Genomic DNA, 20,627 nt, shown 5'->3' with positions numbered 1-20,627 from the left:
GAACAAAAAGATAAATAGAGGTTTATTTCGGCCTTTTAACGTTTTTGGGGTTTAAATTGATTTATTATTGTTTTTGTTTTACGATTCTTCTTTAAAATATCCCATCATGCTAAATTGAATCATAATCGTCAAATATCCAACCATCAATGAAAATACTTGCAAACAAAATTCCCGATTCAGAGAAAATAATCCAAAAACATCGATCTTTAAGTCTTCCAAACGCAGCCGTACCAAAAATTGATAAATCTAAATTTAAAAAAATTAGATTCTTTTCTGTAACATAAGTTGTTATTTTCACTACTTACACACCTATCCCATTGTTCATCGTTTTCGTAATTCGAGTATAAGCTTTCCCAATCAAGATTTTGTGGAATTTTCGATCTTCGTACCATCAAATCCACACAAAGAACTAATATGAGTAAATTTATTATTTGAAGTGTTCTCAGAGACAACAGAAACCAACGTATTCCTCCAAATTTCATGTAATTTATAAAACAAACATGAATCCCACTTATCATACTCGTGAGTGTGAAAAAAATATAAAACAGTATTAATAGTTGTACAGTTTCGTGGAATTTTGTGATTGTTTCAAAAATTTCCGAATAAATTTCTGAGCATTCTTCTATTTCCACGCAGAACTCCTTCATTATCTTTTTTCTTCGAAATATTGCCATGAACTTGGTTTCGGATTCTCGAATACGTTCAACTAAAGACTCCAAATGAAGCCCTATAGCCAGAAACATTGCTGATGAAGAAATGTACAGTAAACAAATTACATCTAGAGCAATAAAAGTTCCATTAACAAGTACGTATCCAAAAATATTTTGCACCACAAAGGATGGATCTGTTGATTCATGGATAACTTTTATGTTTGGCAAATCAGCAATGAATATCAAAGAAATTAAGAAAACCCGGCCGAGAACTATTAAATAGAATTCCTGACCAAATAATCTTAGATTCTTGGTTAGAATTGTTATTCGAATCACTGTTTTAATAGTTCGATTTGCAGTTTCTAAGAACAGTTTGTGTTCTTTAATATAGAATTTTATAATTGCAAAGGAGAAAATAGCTTTTGCTGAATATTGGACAAATGTCATTCCACGTATGAAGTTAGTCTGAAATAAATCTCTGTGTTCATATGATAATGCACTCATGTATGCAATAGCACAAACACTCCACAAAGCTATGGAAAATATCCAAAGAGTCTTAGAAAATTCCAACACTCCATCGTCTGATATTTTAAAGAATACCATTCCTACATATTTGGCGCAAAAGTAAAGAACTTTTATCGAAAATACAGAACCAGCGTTACTTTGAATTATGCTTTTTAGCATTTTTCTAGAGGAAAACTAAACTAAAGTAAAAAGTCATAGGTTGGAAAAGGTCTGACATTCACTGTGTAATTAAATAATTACTGTGGCAAATGATTTATTTATATGTTAAGATAAACTATATCGAATGCTTAACTGGTGTGGAACTAACAAATTAAATTAATTAAATAGGTAAATTGAAGGATGGTTATAGGTTATTATTTTCATCAGGCCCCTGCCCTTGTTTTAAAAAATGTATCAATGTTCCAAAATATACATACCGAAGAAAAAAATAACAAAAATAATAAAAAATTATTAAAATTATTTTTATTTTAAGTGGAGTGATTGAATATAATTCAATATAAGTTCGAGTGACCTCAACTCCAAAAATGTATAAAGCGTTTCGCCCAGGTACGACAGTGGGCTCAAAATAAGGAGTCTTAGTAAGGGTACGACAGATCTAACTGATGAGCCCACTGTCGTACCTGGGCGAAACGCTTTATAAATTTTTGGAGTTGAGGTCACTTGAACTTATATTGAGCAAAATATACATATGTAAAATAAATAAAAAGCAGAAGCATTTTCAGAAGTAATGAACGACTTTCGTGAAAAATTGTTGAAATTTTTTAAGGGGGGAAATCCCTCTGGACGACTGCTTTTTCAATAATTTTTTTTGGAAAACTGAAAGCATTTATTGAAATTTGGAAAAGTATGTGATATTATTGACATTATGAAGAATTGATACAATTTTTTTTAAGTACAAAAAAAACAAAATGGCGGCTCTACAGCTCTTTAAAGTTGACGCCTCGAGCTTGCGCCGTGCAATGCCGAGGTCAAGAAAACTATTTAAAATCAAAAAAGAATTTTTTTTTTCCAATTAAATATATTTATACACATTGGATGAACCTAAATTTAGTAAAAAAAAATGTAAAATAAAAATTAGATACCAAAAAACGAAAAAACACAATGTTTTTTTATAAACAAATTGTTAAAAAAAATATTTATTGTAAACATTTTATTGAACTTTTAGGTTCATTCAATGGCCAATAAATTAAAGAGTAATTTGCAATTTATTTCAAGTCGATAGCTTCATTAGTTTTTGAGTTACGTTGCACGGCGCGGAAAAAAACGCGTTTCGAGGAAAAAGTCTTTAAAGTTTTCGTTTTCGTACTGTGGTAGGTTCGTAGAGCATGGGTTTCGGGACTATCTAGGGGCTTTTGAGGCTTCATTTAAGGCTAAGACCACTGAAAATAGTTTCTTCGGTAGATAAATGAATTTATTAGGCAAACAAAAATTAAAGCAAAAATAAAAATTTCCAGAGGGATTTCCCCCCTTAACAGCATACCGGAAAAAATTGATATAGGGGAAAGTGGCCTAAAATGGCACCCCAAGGTAAAATGGCCCCCTTGCTAGAAATCGTAGAATCGAACATAATTAGAAAGTTTTATGAATGCGATTCTTATGTTAATCTGGCAAAACCGACACATACGAAGTTTTAGCATTATTTAAAATTCGACAGGTCAAACTGTCTCTAACCACCTCAAAAAGTACACTCCTTATAATTTCATGAAATTTTTTTTGCAAAAAAAAGTATAAAAAACATTGTATTTTGGAAAAAGAAGTTAATATACGTATGTATGAAGTATTTCTTAATAATTTAATGTAATAAGTTGGCTTAGAATGATTTTAGATTTTTCGGTATAAAACTTAAATTCAAAAAACCCAAAATGGGCAAAATGGCCTACTTAGTACTCGGGTAAAATGGCATACTTACTTCAACATGGCATTTTATACTGACTTTCACATTTTCATTTTTTTATTGTGAAAATGGTTGCTAAACATAAACGATCTACAGAGAGGAAGCCCTGGACTGAAGAAAGTCCTTGATTCCGTCCAAAATCTGGAAAAAAGCATCCAAATTATTCGAAGTTTCAAAAACTACAGTAAGGAGATGAGAAACCAACAGGAACAGGGTTTTGAATGTCTCACAGAAATTTTGGGGGGGATTAAGCACCACTTGTTCCAAAAAAGTGGAAAAGGAGCCCTTTGACTCGATTTTTCATTTAAAATCACGTATATTTGGACAGTGTGCCATTTTACCCGGGTAAATTTGATCAGTTAAATTTGTAGACGTCTTGAAAATTAAAAAAATTTTAATACTTTTTGGAATTTTTTTAACTCGCAAAGCACAAAAATGTGAGAGTAATATATTAAACTTTGAAAAGTATATAGCATTTAAGTTTGAATGTTACTTTTTTTCGAGATATGGGACATTGCCCTTAGGGGGGCCATTTTAGGCCACCTTCCCCTAATTAAATCGTTTATGTTCAAAACATTATTATCAGTTGTATTTATTAGATTTTTGTCTAATTATACAATGCAAAACTTTTTTCAAATAGTTGGAAATATTATGCTTTATTTAATAAAAATAATAATCACTTTATTCGTAGTTAAGCATACAATAGGTACACATCTTATAACTTTAAACGAGCTAAAATTGTTTATATACATATATATAAATATATATAAAATTGGGATCTCGGAAACGGCTCTAACGATTTCGATGAAATTTTCAGGGTTTGTTCATCTAAGCGAGTAAAAAGTTTTAAAAGTATTTTTGGAAAAATCCGCCCACTGCCACGCCCACTTTTTTAACATATAAGTTTTTTCGGGAACGGCTCTAACGATTTCAATGAAATTTTCAGGGTTTGTTTATATAAGCGAGTAAAAAGTTTTGGAAGTTTTTTTTTTGGAAAAATCCGCCCACTGCCAAGCCCACTTTTTAAACATAGAATTTTTTTTTTGGTAACAACTTTAAAGATTTCGATGAAAATTTGAGGGTTTTGTCCTCTAGGTAAATACAACATTTTGGTAGTTTTTTTTTTAGCGGAGACAGATTCAACGATTTTAAGAAATTTTTAGAGGGATGGTTCCATGTGTTACGCATTGTTCTTTTTCTTTTTGTTACAATAACTAAACAAAATTTTTTAGATCATGACTTTTTTGATCATGTATTGAAACTTTTAAGTAATTTGTTGATTTGGTATCACTAATTATCTTTGTTTTACGTTTTTTTTTCGTTTTAATGCGACTATTGTTAACGTATAAGAATAAAATAACTCACAAAAAGCAACACCGTTGACCTAATGTCAGTCTTATAATATACAGGGTGTCCCAAAAGTAATGGATCAAACGAAATATGCTAATTGGTGAACTTAAGGGCTCTCATAATTTGGTAACTTGTTCATCCCAAATCCTTACGGTTTTCGATTTAATGCAATTCTTGTGAAATTTCGAAAAATCCCTACTTGGCAACAGTACTCTGCTTCTTGCGCCCATTATTGATTTTTGTTTTTTAAAATTCTTTTACGACATTGTCAAATAATTAGGAACAATTAATTAATCAAAATATTTTTTATTCCATACGCCATTTCGCTGCAAATTAACTAACAGTTTCAAGTTTTATAAAAAATCTATTTCTAACTTTTATTTGCGACCAACACCGCAAAAAAAATTTTTCGGTGTGAGAATGGTTTATTATTTTAAAAAGTTGCCCTGTTATTGTAGTTTTCAAAAAAGTATAAAAGTTTCCAAAGTTGCAGTTAGATCGCAAAATATTACAAATTGAATTCAACAAAACAGGGTTTTTCAGTTGGTTGTTTTTTGTTCTGAAAAACCCTGTTTTCTTGAATTAAAATTGTAATATTTTGCGATTATTGATTAATAGCCGCAGGAAGCAGAATACTGTTGCCAAGTAGGGATTTTTCGAAATTCCACAAGAATTGCATTAAATCGAAAACCGTAAGGATTCGGGATGAACAAGGTTCCAAATTCTGAGAGCCCTTAAGTTCCCCAATCAGCATATTTCGTTTGATCCATTACTTTTGGGACACCCTGTATAAGTAAAAAAAAGAAAGGAGTAAAGCATCCACTGATACAGAAAAAAAAAAAACAGGGATAAAAGTATTTCTCATACTAAGCTTTGCCAACAAGGCTAAACTTGAAAAAAAGCTTAACTTTATATTCACCATCCAAAACTTTCTGACCCGAAAATTAAAGTTTGAACAAAAAGAGATCTCATTGCTGTAAGCATTTTCGATAATGCAGATTCCTGTAGCCCTTCTATTCATTGCTGATCGTATATTCAAACTTAAATAAACTGGATTATAAAGTGGGAATGTGGTGTTTTGTAACCCGCGAAAAAACTGGTCATTGCAAACTCAAACCCACTCCAAAAAATTGCTGTTTACATTTGAATTTTTTCACTGAAAGTTATAACATTTAAGGATACCGAGCAAAGCTCGGTCACCCAGGTACTGAAAGATAATATCTTCCAAACTGAGATTGGTCGCCAAATTGTCAAAACATGACAATTTGGCGACCAATTTCAGCTACAGTAATTCTCAATTGTTTTAAATTGAAGAAAATTTGTTATTTTTCAGTTTATAATTTTTTCAAATGACATTTTATAAATTAAAACAAAAACAAATTTCCTGTTTACTGCCCATTTTTGACAAACAAATTTTGACAACGTTCGGAAGATATTACCTTATTATTTTAGAAAAACCATCCTTTCAAAAAATTCAAAATGAACTTTACATGTTTTTAAACATTTTTTTCAGTTTAAGGACACATCTAATTTTTTTTAATATCAACTTCGAGCTCTGCAAGTTCAAAATAATCCCGACTTTTCACGAGTCAATTTTAGCCGCACGATATTTCGCACGGCTAAAGTCGGCTAGGATTTTTATATGGGGATTGTCACTTTAGTGGGTTACGTTCACACGAGTCGAAAAGCTTAGCCACACGGCAAAAACCGACTCATCAAAAGTCGGCATAAGTGTGCGAAATAAGAGGCTGCATTTTATAAAATAACAAAACGATCATTTGTTTTTGAAAAACGAAAGAAAATGTGTGGTTTTATTAAGCAAACCGTTCGCACAGGTGAAAACGTATCGTGGTTAACGCGATACAGAATTGAAAAAAGCACTCAACCTTGTATTATAATGTATTAAAAGACTTCACTAAGATATCACCATGGGAATGAATAAAAGCAAATCGGTCTTATCACGAATTCATTTCGTTCAATTTTCTAGACAATAAAATCTGATCGTAGAGTGACGATTTTTATAAAGTATTCCATGACGAACGGATTCCGTGATTGTTTTTTTCAGGAATCGTAGAAAATTTCTGATACGAATGGAATTCGTGATAAGGCCGAACAACTTTAGAATGCTTGATAGATATTTATAAGGCTTTTGACAGCATTGGGATAAATGCCACACAAGGCAAAATGGCATGATTATGGCAAGAAAAGTAAAAAAAATGATCTACGTCTAAATATGTTTATTTCGGTCTCAAAATGTTCGTCAAATGGATTCATAAAAAGATATTCAAAAAAATGCATAAAAGTTAAAAAAAACGTAACTTAATCATCCCTTATAGGTAGTGCATTTAATTATTTTTATTCGATTTCAAGAAGGCTTTTAAAAAAATGGTCCAATTTGTTCCGCTTTTTTTCATTAAACGATAGCCCCACGTTTCTTTTTAACGGCATCAAACTTCACTTTTAGAATTATTAGTTTTTATTCACAGGAAGTTGAGACAGCTCCAGTACTATGATTTCAAGGAAAGAACCATAACTTATATTAAAAAGGGAAAATTTTGTGATCAGTTGGACAATAATGTGTTTTTAATGAAAATGTGTGTAGTTAAATAAAAAATTACAGAGATATATTTATATTTTTAAAACTTAAAACTTAAAAAAAGTTGTTCCAGCTAAATGAAATATAAAAAAAATGTTTCTCAGTTTCACCGAATATATACACATACCTAATTTCATAAGAATTGGCCAATTGTTACAAAAATCAATGGTTTAATGGTTACAATCAATGGTTTAAATAAAAAGCTCGGCTTTCTAAGCTATTTATTCATTTTTTCAATTATATTTATATTTTATTATATTTTTTAACAAGCAGAAAATACGCAAGATGTAAATGAAAAATCTGAATGCAGACAATTGAAAAGCAACGCACGTCCAGCTAGACTTAACTAATCTACTTTTAATTAACGCAGGAAAGAACGAAGGTTTGTTGAAAGATATCGATCAACAAACACCTTGTAGCAATATTGAAACAAATAAGTTTCTTATTTCAGAATGAATTCGACAAAAAAAAAGAAGAACCTACTCCTACCAAGAGGCTATAAGCTCTATACCTGGCTGGTTTGGTTCAAAATGAAGCAGTAATGAAGAAGATCTTAACGCACTCAAATACAAATTTTTTTATTAAATACTTATTTATTCATTTTATAAATGCATTTCTATGCGTCTTCTTTAAAATACCCCATCATGCTGAATTGTATCATAATCGTCAGATATCCAACCACCATTGAAAACACTCGCAAACAAAGTTCCCGATTCAGAGAAAATAATCCAAAGATATCGATCCTTAAATCTTGCAACCGTAGCCGAACCAAAAACTGATAAACCTATAAAATCAACAATCTTAGATAGTTTCTTTCGGTTCTAAATATCATTACTTACACACCTATCCCATTGTTCATCGTATTCCGAGTATAAACTTTCCCAATCAAGATTTTGTGGAATTTTCGACCTTTGCACCATTAAATCCACACAAGGAACTAAAATCAGTAAATTTACTACTTGAAGTGTTCGCAGAGAAATCAAGGACCAAAGTATTTCTCCAAATTTAAGATAAGTCACAAAAGAAACATGAATTCCAGTAATCATGCTGAATAGTGAGTAGTTGAAATTCAAAAATAGTAAAAGTTGTACTGTCTCATGGAATTTCATGGTTGCTTTAAAAATTTCCGAATAAATATGTGAGCATTCTTCTAGTTCGAGGCAAAATTCCTGCACCATCTTTTTTCTTCGAGATACTGTCATTGAGTTGGTTTCGAATTTTCGAATACGTTCGGTTAGTTTCTCCAAGTGTAATCCTAAATCGCGAAACATTGCTGAAGAAGTAATAAACACTAAACAAATTACATCAAGTGCGACTAAAGTTCCATGAGTTAGCACGGATCCGAGAACATTTTGTACCATAAAAGCTGTATCTTTTGATTCGAAGACAAATTTCATGTTGGGTAAATCAGCAAAAAATATCAAAATACTGGAGAAAATTCTACCAAGAACTATCATATAGAATTCTTTACCGAATATTCTGAAATTCTGGGTTAAAACTGTTAATCGAATTACAGTTTTTATAGTTCTACTAGCAGTTTCTATGAACTGTTTGTGTTCCATTACAAAAAATTTTATAATCGCAAAGGAAAAAATCACTTTAGCTGAATATTGTACAAATGTCATTCCGCGTATTAAGTTCGTTCGAAACAAATCTCTGTGACAATATGATAATGCACACATGTATCCAAGAGACCAGATACTCCACAGAAATATGGAAACTATCCATGATTGTTTGCAGTATTTGAAGTCACCATCTTCTGATATTGTAAAGAATACCAATCCAAAAAATTTGACACGACAGTACAGAAGTCTTAGAGAAAGTGAACCGGCAGCGTTGCTTTGAATTATGCTTTTAAACATTTTGATGAACAAAACTAAATTAAAGACAGTTTCTTATACTGCGTTTTCGTCAACTTTCATGGTTGGTATTGGTCTCGTCAATCAATTAAAATAATTAAACAAATGTGATAAGACTCTGATGTACTGATAAACTTCACTAGTCAATGTGTACCTATGTAATAAAGAAATAAAAAAATCAACAACAAAAATTATGTAAGTCATTGTAATGTTTCTAATTACAAATTGACACAAAAATTACACAGGCCCACAAACAAAAAAGCACCAGTACTTTAGACCAGACCTACCTATCTTTATGTATTTTGAGCTGCAGAATCCGAATCTAAAGTTAATTTTGCCTTAACAGTAAACACTCTGAAAATTTTGAGTCGAAATAAATAAAGATATGTAGGTCCGGACAAAGGTACAGGCACTTTTTTTTTAGGGCCCTGTGTTATTTTTTGAAAGTACACAGATAAAAAGACTTCTTAAAATAAAACGGTTTTCTACATGGTTTTTTGTCAAGATGACTTCCGTCTTAAATGAAGCAATTATGTTAATAAGAAGATTTTCATCTTAAATTAAGTGGTTTTCCGCTTAATTTAAGACGGGAGTCATCTTAACAAAAAACCAAGGAAATTCGCTTAATTTAGGTGGCCTTTTTCTCAGTGTATCATTGATATAAGCCTTTGTGCATGAATGATTAAAGTTGCCCCAATCTTTGGAAATTTTTGAATGTTTTTCCCAATTTTTTCAATTTTTTATCAACTTTTAAAAAATATTCTAATCATAGTATTAAAAATTTGAGGTCGCAAAATTTGTATTTTTAATTATATTCCCTCCAAACTTTTTTACTTGCGATATATGTACATAGGTACTATAGGGCAAGTTTAGGATTCGTAAAAAAAATCGAACTCGAGATAACAATTTTACCAGACATTACGATGGTGGAGAATGCCAAAAAAGTGGGTCCGGCAATTCTGTCTGTCTGTCTGTCCGTCTGTCTGTCTGTCTGTCTGTCTGTGTGTACCTCGAGCTACCGCCTAAACTAATAGGGCGATTTTCTTCAAACTTGGTAGTTAACAGTTTTGGGTGATTCCCTAGAGGACAAATTGAAATTTTTTTTTAGGACCAAAACTAACGGTACCTGTCATATAACGGAAATAGAAAAGTTATTTTTTTTCAAAAACGGCTCTAACGATTTTGATTAAAATTTTTGTGTGTAGTGTAACACATAAAAGCTTTCTTTAAAAATAAAAAAAATATTTTTTGTACCGTTACCGTTACCTGCCATAGAACGGTTTTTTTGATTTACGAATTCCTAGTAAACGACATAACAGATTTCGACCAAAATTTTTATACAGAAACGTTTTAATAATCAATATTTGAAAAAATTTAGAAATTTTCAAAAACCACGTTTTTGGATTTTTAAAAAATATTTCAAAATTTTTTTTTGAAATATCAATTTTTTGAAAACGGGTTGGTGAAAAATTTTGAAATTCCGTTTTTATGTGTAAATTAATTTCTTCTTCAAAATGGCATACCAACATTTTTTTGAAAAATGTTAGAAAATTTTTATATATAAAAAATTATTTTTAAAAAAAACGGCTCTAACGATTTTCGAAAATTTTTTTCTAAAAATTCCTTTTTATACAAGAAATAAAATTACATACTTAGTTTTTTGTAAAAGTTCATTTAAAACGGTATTTAATTATTTATAAAAACTGATATTATTTTTTTTTGCACCACTTATGAAATTCCGTAAAAATATCAAGTTTTAAATTTTCCCTTATTTTGCCCAATGAAAATCTTTAAAATTAGAGAAACTTTTACCATAAGAGCAAGTACGTGCGACCCCAGTCGTGCAATTTATTTTTTTTTGACTTTTTTCGAAAAAAAAAAAAAAACAAAAATACAGTTGTATATTTTAAATTGTATTGAATATAACGTATGCAAAGTTTAATTAAAATCGTTAAAGTCGTTTCAGAGAAAATTGCAAAAACTAAAAAAAAAATTGTATGAGAGATATAAAAAAAAAAAAAAACAACTTTAAGAATTCCATAAAAATCATCTGTACCAAATTTGAAGAAAACCCGTCGACCTTTTTAGTTTTTCTTTTTAGTAGAGATTTGTTATATTTTAAATCTTTTGATTACATGTATTCAAAATATCGTTTTCTCAATTAAATTAAAAAATATATTTCAACTTAATAAAAAATTATTTTTTTTTTTTTAAAGTTTTCTTAAAAACTAAGACAGAATTTTGTACCGTGTTCTAACTTTTGTTTGCTAAAATAAGAACAAAAATTATTTTCTTTTTTACAATCTAGCCATGTAGCAGATAATTTATAAAGCTCTAAAACTGTAATACAAATTGTAATTTTCTTAAATTTAATTAAACTATTTTAAATCAAAAGTTTCTAATAAATTGCATTTTTTATTTTCCAATATGTATATTTAACAATTTTTTTTGTAGATCACAAATATCCTTTTATGGGTTTTAGATTTCAACAAGTAATTAATTTATACGATATTACATTTTTATAACCTTTCCTAGTTTAAAACATTTTAAGGTTAATTTTCATAATTATTTTTTCAAAACACTTTTACAACTCTTCTTTAAAGTATCCCATTATACTGAATTGTATCAATATAGTCAAATATCCAACCATCATTGAAAATAAATTTAAGCAAAGTTTCCGATTCAATGAAAATAATCCAAATACATCGATCTTCAAATCTTCCAAAATGAATTGTGCTAAAAATTGATAAACCTAGGAAAAAAATTCATATATTTAGATTTATAGTAAGAAAGTTAGTAAGTTTCAAAAAAAAAAACTTACACACACGTCCCATTGTTCATTATATCCCGAGTATAGGCTCTCCCAATCAATGCTTTGTGGAATTTTTGACCTTTGTACCAACAAATCCGCACAATAGACTAGAATCAACAAATTTACTAAATGAAACAATATCATAGCCAATAATAACCACATTATCAATCCGAATTTCAAGTAATTTATAAATAAAATATAAATTCCATACATCATAATGAAAATTGTATAATTGAAATATAGAAGTAATAAAAGTTGCATCATCTCGAGAAATTTAGTGATTGTTTTAAAAATTTCCAAATAAATTTCTGAGCATTCATCTAGTTCCACACAAAATTCCTGGAACATCTTCTTTCTCCGAGCTACTGACATAAAAACCTTTTCGGATATTCGAATACGTTCTGTAAATGTGATTATATGAAGTCCTATGCTATGAAACATTTCTGAAGAAGTCATAAACACAAAATAAATTACATCCAATGCGAAAAAAGTTCCAATAGTTAGAACGTTTCCTAGAATATTTTGCACCATCAAAGCTGGATCTTTCGATTCAAAAACAGTTTTCAATGCTGGCAAATCAGCTACGAACAATATAGTGGTATTAAAAATTCTGCCAAGATATATTAATAAGAATTCTGAACCAAATACTTTCAAATTCTTTGTTAAAACTGTTATTCGAAATACAATTTTAATGGTTCTGTTAGTTGTTTCTATGAATTGCTTATGTTGCGTTACAAGCAATCTTATAATCGCAAAGATGAAAACAACTTTCGCTGAATATTGTACAAACTCAACGAAATTTTCAAAATTTGTCTGCAGAAATCTCTCGTGTTCATACGATAGCACTAAAACATAACCAACAGAACAGAAACTCCAAAAGCTAATCGATATAATCCAAGATTTCTTACAAAATCTTAACAAGCCATCATCTGATATTGTGAAGAATACCATTCTCAGAGATTTGGCCCAAAAATGTAGAACTTTAAGGGAAAATACAATACTGGTGTTCTTTCGAATTAGGCTCTTTAGCATTTTGCTGACGAAATAACTGTAATTAAAGAAACACGTGGATAGATTGAAATTGTTCATGCAATTAATTAAATTGCTTTAAATAATACATAATTACTGTAATTGAAAGATTAAGATTCATAAAACTTTTGTTTCTAGGACAAATAAAGAAAATTAATTAATTTGTGTTGAAGGGAATTTTTACAAAAAAAAAAAAACACATGCGCGAAAACTACCTCGTGAAACAATTATTGCTAAGATTTGTTTTTATTCTTCCAAGTGAATTCTTTTAGTAGTGAATTTCATTCTTAATTGAAGTAATACATTTAACTTGTAGTTAAACGGTCACTGGGGTGTATGAGTGATTATTTTCTTCTGTTGAACAAATTTAAAAATAAAAATGGAATACTTAGTATTTTTCAACCACTTGGCAGTGGCTTATTTAGGGTGGAGATTAAGGGGATTGATATCTTCATAATGATTGACATTCTTCATCAAAAATTATTCTTTATAAGTAGGGTAGGATGGTATAAGAGTGCGCGGTTGATAAGAGTGTGCAATTTTCTACGGTTTGAAAGGGAACATAAGACTGTTGGCACTTATTTTGGAAAGATCTAAATGAGTTTGATCTGCTGTCAAAATTTCATGCAAATGTGTTTGTAAACAGAGGTGCTAGTTAAGTTTAAGTTTTTTAGCACTTTTTTTCCAATTTTTCTTGCCAAATAAATTAAATTTTCCGCTTAACAACAAAAAATAACAATAAACAAAGTATGGGACATTGAAAAGTCGACAAAAAGAAACATTTGAGGAACACGTAAGATTGGTCATAAAGTGCATTGTGAAAAACCTACATATATATTCTTCGATTACATGTCTGAACGTGTAAGAGTGCGCACCATGATGATGTATAAGAGTGCGCGGGTTATAAGAGCAGTAAATGCTATCCAAGGCTTCAAAATAACTGGCATTTGTCCATATACCAGCAAGCAGCAGCTAGAAAAAGCAATTCCTACCAAAAAGAAACCAAATAAAAGTTTTGCAAAATACAAGCTAATGGAAGTAACTAGGAAATGTTGAAATTTTCTCGGAACCATTAATCGAAGACTAAATAGAATGTTCCTCATGCAAGGAGTTATAGGTCGAAAAATACTCTGTTTATTTAAAGATAGGCAGTTTTATTTGCGACTTTTGTGCGAACTTACACCTGTACGCAGCTGCGCACTCTTACAAACTAAGCCGCGCACTCTTACACAATAGTATGTATAAGAGTGCGCAAATTACCTAATGTAGTATTTTGTTTATAACTATTGAATTAATACATTTTTGTTACCAGTTTTAAGTTTTTTTCGTTGCTTTGATTATAAACTAAAAACTATATATAAAAAAAGTAGTTAAATTCTTTTTGTTACTGTTTTATTTGGTGTTTTGTCTAAAATGCGCACTCTTATACCACCTTACCCTAGTAAAATGCATTTATTGATAACACGGTGTTACAAAAATGAGGTTTTAAAATAGTCGCACTGATTACGAAACGGTATTTAAAAAGTTGAAAACACCCCCAAAATCTGGAGTTAGGGGCAAAAAACGGTTTTTTTGACCTTCACCCATTGAAAAAAAATCTAGCTTCGTCAAATTTGTACCCATTTTCGATTTTCTTACAGTTTCTGATAGGAGATAAATATACCTTTTCAACAATGTATAAAACATGTATCTCGGTTAAACCACCTAGAATTTATAAGCTGTTAAAGTTCAAAAATTCCATTTTTTTCGTCATTTACCCAACTTCGACATCAAATTAAAGTATATATTTTCACAACAACATGCTGTTTTAAAAATATATTTATTTCCAAATCAAACGAGGTATTTTTTATGAAAATCAGTTTAAAATTGGCTTAGAAAAAAAAAAATTTACGATTTCAACCCAGATACAGAAATTCGAACTTTTAGGTATAGAACAAAAATTTTGTTTTAGCACGTAGTAGGATAACTTGGACGCCAGGATTTGATAACGGGTTTTTGTAGAGGAGTTCAATACAAACATTTTTTTCTTTGGGAGGGGGTCTATCTCCCCACGTTTAGGTGGGAGGGGCAGTTTTCTAAAGAAAAAAATGATCAAAACAAAAAAAAATTATTAAAAACAAACGGCTACACTTACAGTGATAAATGATATTATTTCCGAAAGGCAAAATTGTTCATTGAATTTTAATTTTTAAATCAATATATTATAACCAATAGTTTTTGAAATAATCGATTTCAAAGTTAAAAATAGTTAAAAAAAATTTTAAAAACTCAAATTTTAAAAACTTATTTTATTTTAAACTGATTTTCATAAAAAATACCTCGTTTGATTTGGAAATAAATATTATTTTAGAATATATTTTTATCTATCTACATATGTTTTGGAAATTTTTATGAATGTACCGTGAGTTACCATGGAATTGCCCTTAAGGTACCCCTCTCCTAAACCACACCATCTGCTCTACTTGTGTTCTTTTTTTAGTAGGTAGAGGTAGATATTTCATTTTTATTTTTACTAAGATAGAGTTATAATTTAGAGTTATAAATAGTTTTTATTATAATTGATTACATTTGATTACATTTGAATGTTTGTATTCGAATTATCGCATCGTTTTAAATACAAAAAACATTTGAACTTAATACAAAATTATTTAAAAACTTTGTAGTAGCTATAAAACTATGATACAAAGTCTTATTTTTTAAAACTTAAACTAAACTATTTTTAAATCAACAATTTACTAATAAAAACGCAGTTTTTTAATAAATTGTTATTAAAAAATTACATTTTTATTTTCCAACATGTAGGTACATATATTTAACAATTTTCAACTAGAACATACATATATGTACATCCTTGTATGAGTTTTAGATTTTAACAAGCAATTCATTTTTACGATCCAAATTTCTTATAACCTTTGGTCGTTTATAACATTTTAAGGTTGATTTTCATAATTACTTTTTTTTTTAAACCACTTTTACAACTCATCTTTAAAATATCCCATCATGCTGAATTGTATAATAATAGTCAGATATCCAACCATCATTGAAAAAACTTGCAAGCAAAGTTTCCGATTCAATGAAAATAATCCAAATACATCGATTTTCAGGTCTTCCAAAATGAATTGTTCCAAAAATTGATAAACCTTAGAAAATAATCTTAAATTTAGAATAAAAAGTACCTATGTTTCACTATACTTACACACATATCCCATTCCTCATTGTATCCCGAGTATAGGCTCTCCCAATCAATATTTTGTGGAATTTTCGACCTTCTTACCAACAAATCTGCACAATGGACTAATATCAACAAGTTTACTAAATGAAATGTTATCAAACCTAGTAAAAACCACATTATCAATCCGAATTTCAAGTAATTTATAAATAAAACATGAATTCCATGCATCATTATGAAAATTGTATAATTGAAATATAAAAGTAATAAAAGTTGCATCATCTCGTGAAATTTGCTGATTGTTTTAAAAATTTCAGAATGAATTTCCGAGCATTCCTCTAGTTCCAAACAGAATTTTAGTAACATCTGCTTTCTTCGAGTTACGGTCATAAAAACTGTTTCAGATATTCGAATTCGTTCTGTTAAAGTGACCATATAAAGCCCAATGCTGTGAAACATCTCTGACGTGGTCATAAAAACGAAGAAAATTACATCCAAAGCGAAAAATGACCCAATACTAAGAATGTATCCAAGAATATTTTGAACCACAAAAGCTGGATCTTTTGATTGAAAAACCGTTTTTATTGTTGGTGAATCAGCTACGAACAACATCGCGGTACTAAAAATTCGGCCTAAATATAAGAATTCACGACCAAATACTTTCAAATTCTTGGTTAAAACTGATATTCGAATTAAAGTTTTTATGGCACTGTTAGTAGCTTCAATGAATTGATTATGCTGTGCTACAAGAAATCTTATTATCGCAGAGATAAAAACAACTTTCGCTGAATATTGTACAAACTCAATCAGACAAGCAAACTTTGTATGCATAAATTTTTCGTGTTCGTACGACAGCACTAACAAGTAACCAATGGAACAGCAACTCCAGAAGAAAATTGATAAAATCCAAGATGTTTTGCAAAATTTTAATACACCATCATCTGAGACTGTAAAGAATACAATTCTCAGGGACTTGGCGCAAAAATGTAAAACTCTAAGAGAAAATAAAGTACTAGCGTTGTTTTGAATTATGCTCCTTAGCATTTTGACGATAAAATACTGAACTTAAAAAAATGACCGTAGGCTGGCATGCGTTCATCGTTGTTGAACAAACCCTGCAATTAAATTTAATTATTTAAAATAATTATTGTAATAGCTTAAGCAAGAAAAGATGTAGAAGAAATGATAAACCATATTTGATTTGTGTGTGAAGTTAAAAAATTAAATGTGTGCAGAGAGTTTTAAAGGCAATGGAATAGGTCAGTAAATAGTTGTAAAAGGTCAAATGCAAAATATCACACATACGCCACAGTGAACGTTTAATTTCAAGCTTAGACTTTACAACATTGAAACTATTAAAAATAGCTCTGCAAACAAAAATGAAATTCACCCATAGATCGGACGTACTTTCTTCTACTTTTGTTTAAATTGACTATTTGAAATGTAATTTCTTGATAAAATAATAGTTCAAGGAATGATTGTTTCACGAGGTAGTTTCGCGCATGTTTTTTTTTTTTTGTAAGAACTTCCCTTCAACACAAATTAATTAATTTTATATGTTTATTTAAGAAACAGAGTTCGACATCTCAGCTTAGCCTTTTGATTACAATAAATTATTATTTAATGCACTTATTTTCACTGTATGAAAATTACAATCAATTTACATGTGCCTTCAGGTCCTATATTTTCTTTATAGTTTAGTAAACTTAGACATGAAAAGCAAAAATACTACAAAAATAACTAACGATATTTTAATTGTTTTATTTTAAAGAGTCCTTCTTGGGGACTCGAAAACTACATGATTCGAACAAAATAACTCTTTGTGTCCTCTGCAACTTTGAAAAAAAGCTGAAGTAATAATTATAATTATAATAATTATTATTGTTTACTTTTATAAAAATCCAGAAGGCATACTAACCTATTGTTTTCAGTGTTTGATAAGGAATACTTAATTGAGGCAGTTTACTCTATCCATCAATTTTGTATTGAAATCCATAGTATTGACAAAAATACCATTCAACACTGAGGGAAAAAACAACTTAAAATCAACGAAAACCACGTTGATTCAACTATTTTTCGGAATGATTTTGCGTTGAAGACGAAAAATTTTAAAATCAAAGTAGAATATCGTTAGTTTAAAGTGGTTTGTCGCTATAAAACATATTTAAATGAAAGTTGTTTCAAATTTGAAAAAAAACATCAACTAATTTTTAAAAAAATCATGTGTGCAATTCACACATGGTAGAAGTGAAACCTTAAAAAACTCAACTCATTTTTCTTGAAAAAAAAACCTTTAAAAAATCGAAAAAATCTATCTTTTTTTCTTCCATCACCTTTAAATCCATTTTTTTTATATGACAACCTATAATAAATTTTATATCATATCAAAGGTTATTTATTTAAGCTTTAAATGTTTTTTTTTCAATCATGTCTGTCCCAGATCTACAAAAAGAGCCAGAATATTTTGAACCCAATCACATCAAAAAAGCAAAAAAATCAATCTTTTTTCTCTTCAAACACCATTAAATCCATTTTATATCATCGGAAAGCTTATTATTTTACCTTTTATATGACGCTTCAATCATATTTTTACGATACTAACAAAAAAGTAAGAATTTTTTTAAAGTCAACCATGTCGAAATTTCCAACTGAGATTAGGGTACTTCCTACACTAGTGGCTGGTCATCGGCAACAGATCTCCACATTGTGTAGCTTGTAGTAAATGTACCATTATGTGTGATATATTAAATGATATTATCAACATGCGTATTAAAGTTAAATCAAATTTGTATGTGCTCTAGATCAAAAGATATAACATGTTTAGAAAATGACCGTTATCTCTGGATTTTTAATATGAAATTAATTGAAATTTTGTACAATTATATTTTATTTTATTACCTATCTACAATATATTTCATTCATCTATCTATTAAAACAAAAAAGTTATAATCAATTGATTTTTCCTGTCGCTTTTTCGTTTCATCGTGTTTCAAATCACTACGATACCTACTAAAGAAGTTTTCACTTCAAAAAAAGAAAAAATTGGCAGCTGCTGGGATCGAACCCATAACTCTTGGGTAACTAGGCGAATGCTTTTACCAACTTGACTTCTCAAATAAGCCTGGAAATAAGGGTGATAAAATGCAACAAAAGTCGGACTTTCTTGAGCATGCAATCTCTTCACGGAAAAGAAATACCACCTAAAAAACAAGCAAACTCCACATTAAATTAAGCGGATTTCTGCATGGTTTTTTTCTAAGATGACTTCCATCTTAAATTAAGGTGAACAAATCATCTTAATTTCTTGAATGTGCAAATAACATGATCCACTTAATTTTAGCGGATGTTATGTGGAAACATTTTAATTAAAAAAAACTTGACAGTATTTAGTATTTTACCCAGTTAAATGCCAGAAAATCACTTCTTCTAGGAATCTAGCCACTAATATTTTTTTTATTATTGCAATTTGTTGGGTTTTTTGTTTCATTGACTTGCACCCTCATTTTAGCTTAAGTGAACACATTAATTTATACGTATAACAAATAAAGCAAATTCAATATAATACTCGATTAAATTTTTTAACTACTCTGGCTGTCACCAAATTAAAGACATTTTTTTTAAATATTAAAAACATCGCTGTCTGCTTTAAACGAAAACTATGAAAAACTTCGTTCTCGTTGATTCTCATCATTTGGTGTCACCAAACCGTCACACAGTGTGGCCAATCACGAATCTAGCTGGACAAAATTAATAACTCGCGTTTTTTCTAAACAGTTTTAAACAAATGAATGTGAATAGATAAAATTCCATAAAAAAAAAAGATTTTTTGAAAAGAAATCTATAATTTCTGCAAAAAGTGGGTCAAAATAGTGATGAAGAAAATGCATTTTTATAGTATTTGAACTTATGTTTCCATAAACATATTCTATGATTGGATATATTTAATTATTTTAAAAAACGCTTGCAAAATCTCAATAAATAAAAACTCTATTGCTATTTACGAAAAAAGAAAGGCAGAATAATTAGTTTTTATTAAGAAATAGAACTTTTACACACGTTTTTGACAGGTGACATACATGGTTTATTTTCTCAATATCATGCTTTAAATTAAAATTTTAGCAATTATTTTAATTAAATATGTTTCACAATTATAAAAAATGGCATCAAATTTAAAAATATCTGCAGATAATTAAAAAAAGTAACTCCTTTTTGTGCAATGCAAACTTGAAACATAAGGGCCTATTAAAAACAGCTGTGTTTATATTACCTTCGATGTTTTTCAAGCTAATAATTCTCTAAATTTCTTCGTGACCCTATTTCTGGCCTTTTACACTTGCTTGCTTTTTGCATTGAACTTGTTAAAGATGTTCCGACAGAAAAGCATCATTCATAAATGATAATGCCTCATAAGTTGAAAATTCCAGTGGTTTAGTGGTTCCAGAGGATCAAAACTTAATCTTTTATACATTTTGATCCTTCACTCAAAGAAAATTTCGATAAATCCTTTACGGTTTTATTAGAATATGCTTTTTCAAATTTGCGGAGAGCGATTCTACTGATTTTAACTATTTCCTAATGGATAGGTGCACTTAGGAGACTTTTAACCTTCCGTTTGTTATATATTTCCCGTTTTTTAATTTTTAAAAATTCTTTTCTACTTTTGTTTCACTATCTACTGTTTTTGTTTATTTAGTTACCACATAATATTGGTCAAGTAAAATGAAATTCATGTTTAAAGAGCGG

General features: G+C 29.5%; 2 protein-coding genes and 1 long non-coding RNA gene across 3 annotated transcripts; all 3 read right to left on the bottom strand.

Annotated features, from left to right (window-relative positions):
- Positions 1-35: 35 nt before the first annotated feature.
- Positions 36-1,308, bottom strand: LOC129917119 (gustatory receptor for bitter taste 93a-like). The gene is made up of 2 exons (XM_055997469.1): positions 306-1,308; positions 36-246 (listed from the first exon to the last, which is right to left on the bottom strand). Exons 1-2 carry the CDS (start codon positions 1,251-1,253, stop codon positions 79-81), a joined length of 1,116 nt encoding a protein of 371 aa, XP_055853444.1. The 5' UTR covers positions 1,254-1,308; the 3' UTR covers positions 36-78.
- Positions 1,309-7,643: 6,335 nt separating this feature from the next.
- Positions 7,644-8,412, bottom strand: LOC129913216 (gustatory receptor for bitter taste 93a-like). The gene is made up of 2 exons (XM_055991775.1): positions 7,859-8,412; positions 7,644-7,799 (listed from the first exon to the last, which is right to left on the bottom strand). The coding sequence occupies exons 1-2, from the start codon at positions 8,410-8,412 to the stop codon at positions 7,760-7,762; spliced, it is 594 nt and encodes a 197-aa protein (XP_055847750.1). The 3' UTR covers positions 7,644-7,759.
- A 3,019-nt stretch (positions 8,413-11,431) lies between these two features.
- Positions 11,432-19,453, bottom strand: LOC129915563 (uncharacterized). Its single transcript, XR_008772327.1, has 3 exons — positions 19,283-19,453; positions 11,696-11,793; positions 11,432-11,626 (listed from the first exon to the last, which is right to left on the bottom strand). It is a non-coding gene; the product is annotated as an uncharacterized LOC129915563 (long non-coding RNA).
- Positions 19,454-20,627: the final 1,174 nt, after the last annotated feature.

Source organism: Episyrphus balteatus, chromosome 3 (assembly GCF_945859705.1).
Source record: "Episyrphus balteatus chromosome 3, idEpiBalt1.1, whole genome shotgun sequence".
Lineage (NCBI taxonomy): Eukaryota > Metazoa > Arthropoda > Insecta > Diptera > Syrphidae > Episyrphus > Episyrphus balteatus.
This window is presented reverse-complemented; position numbering and strand designations above follow the sequence as displayed.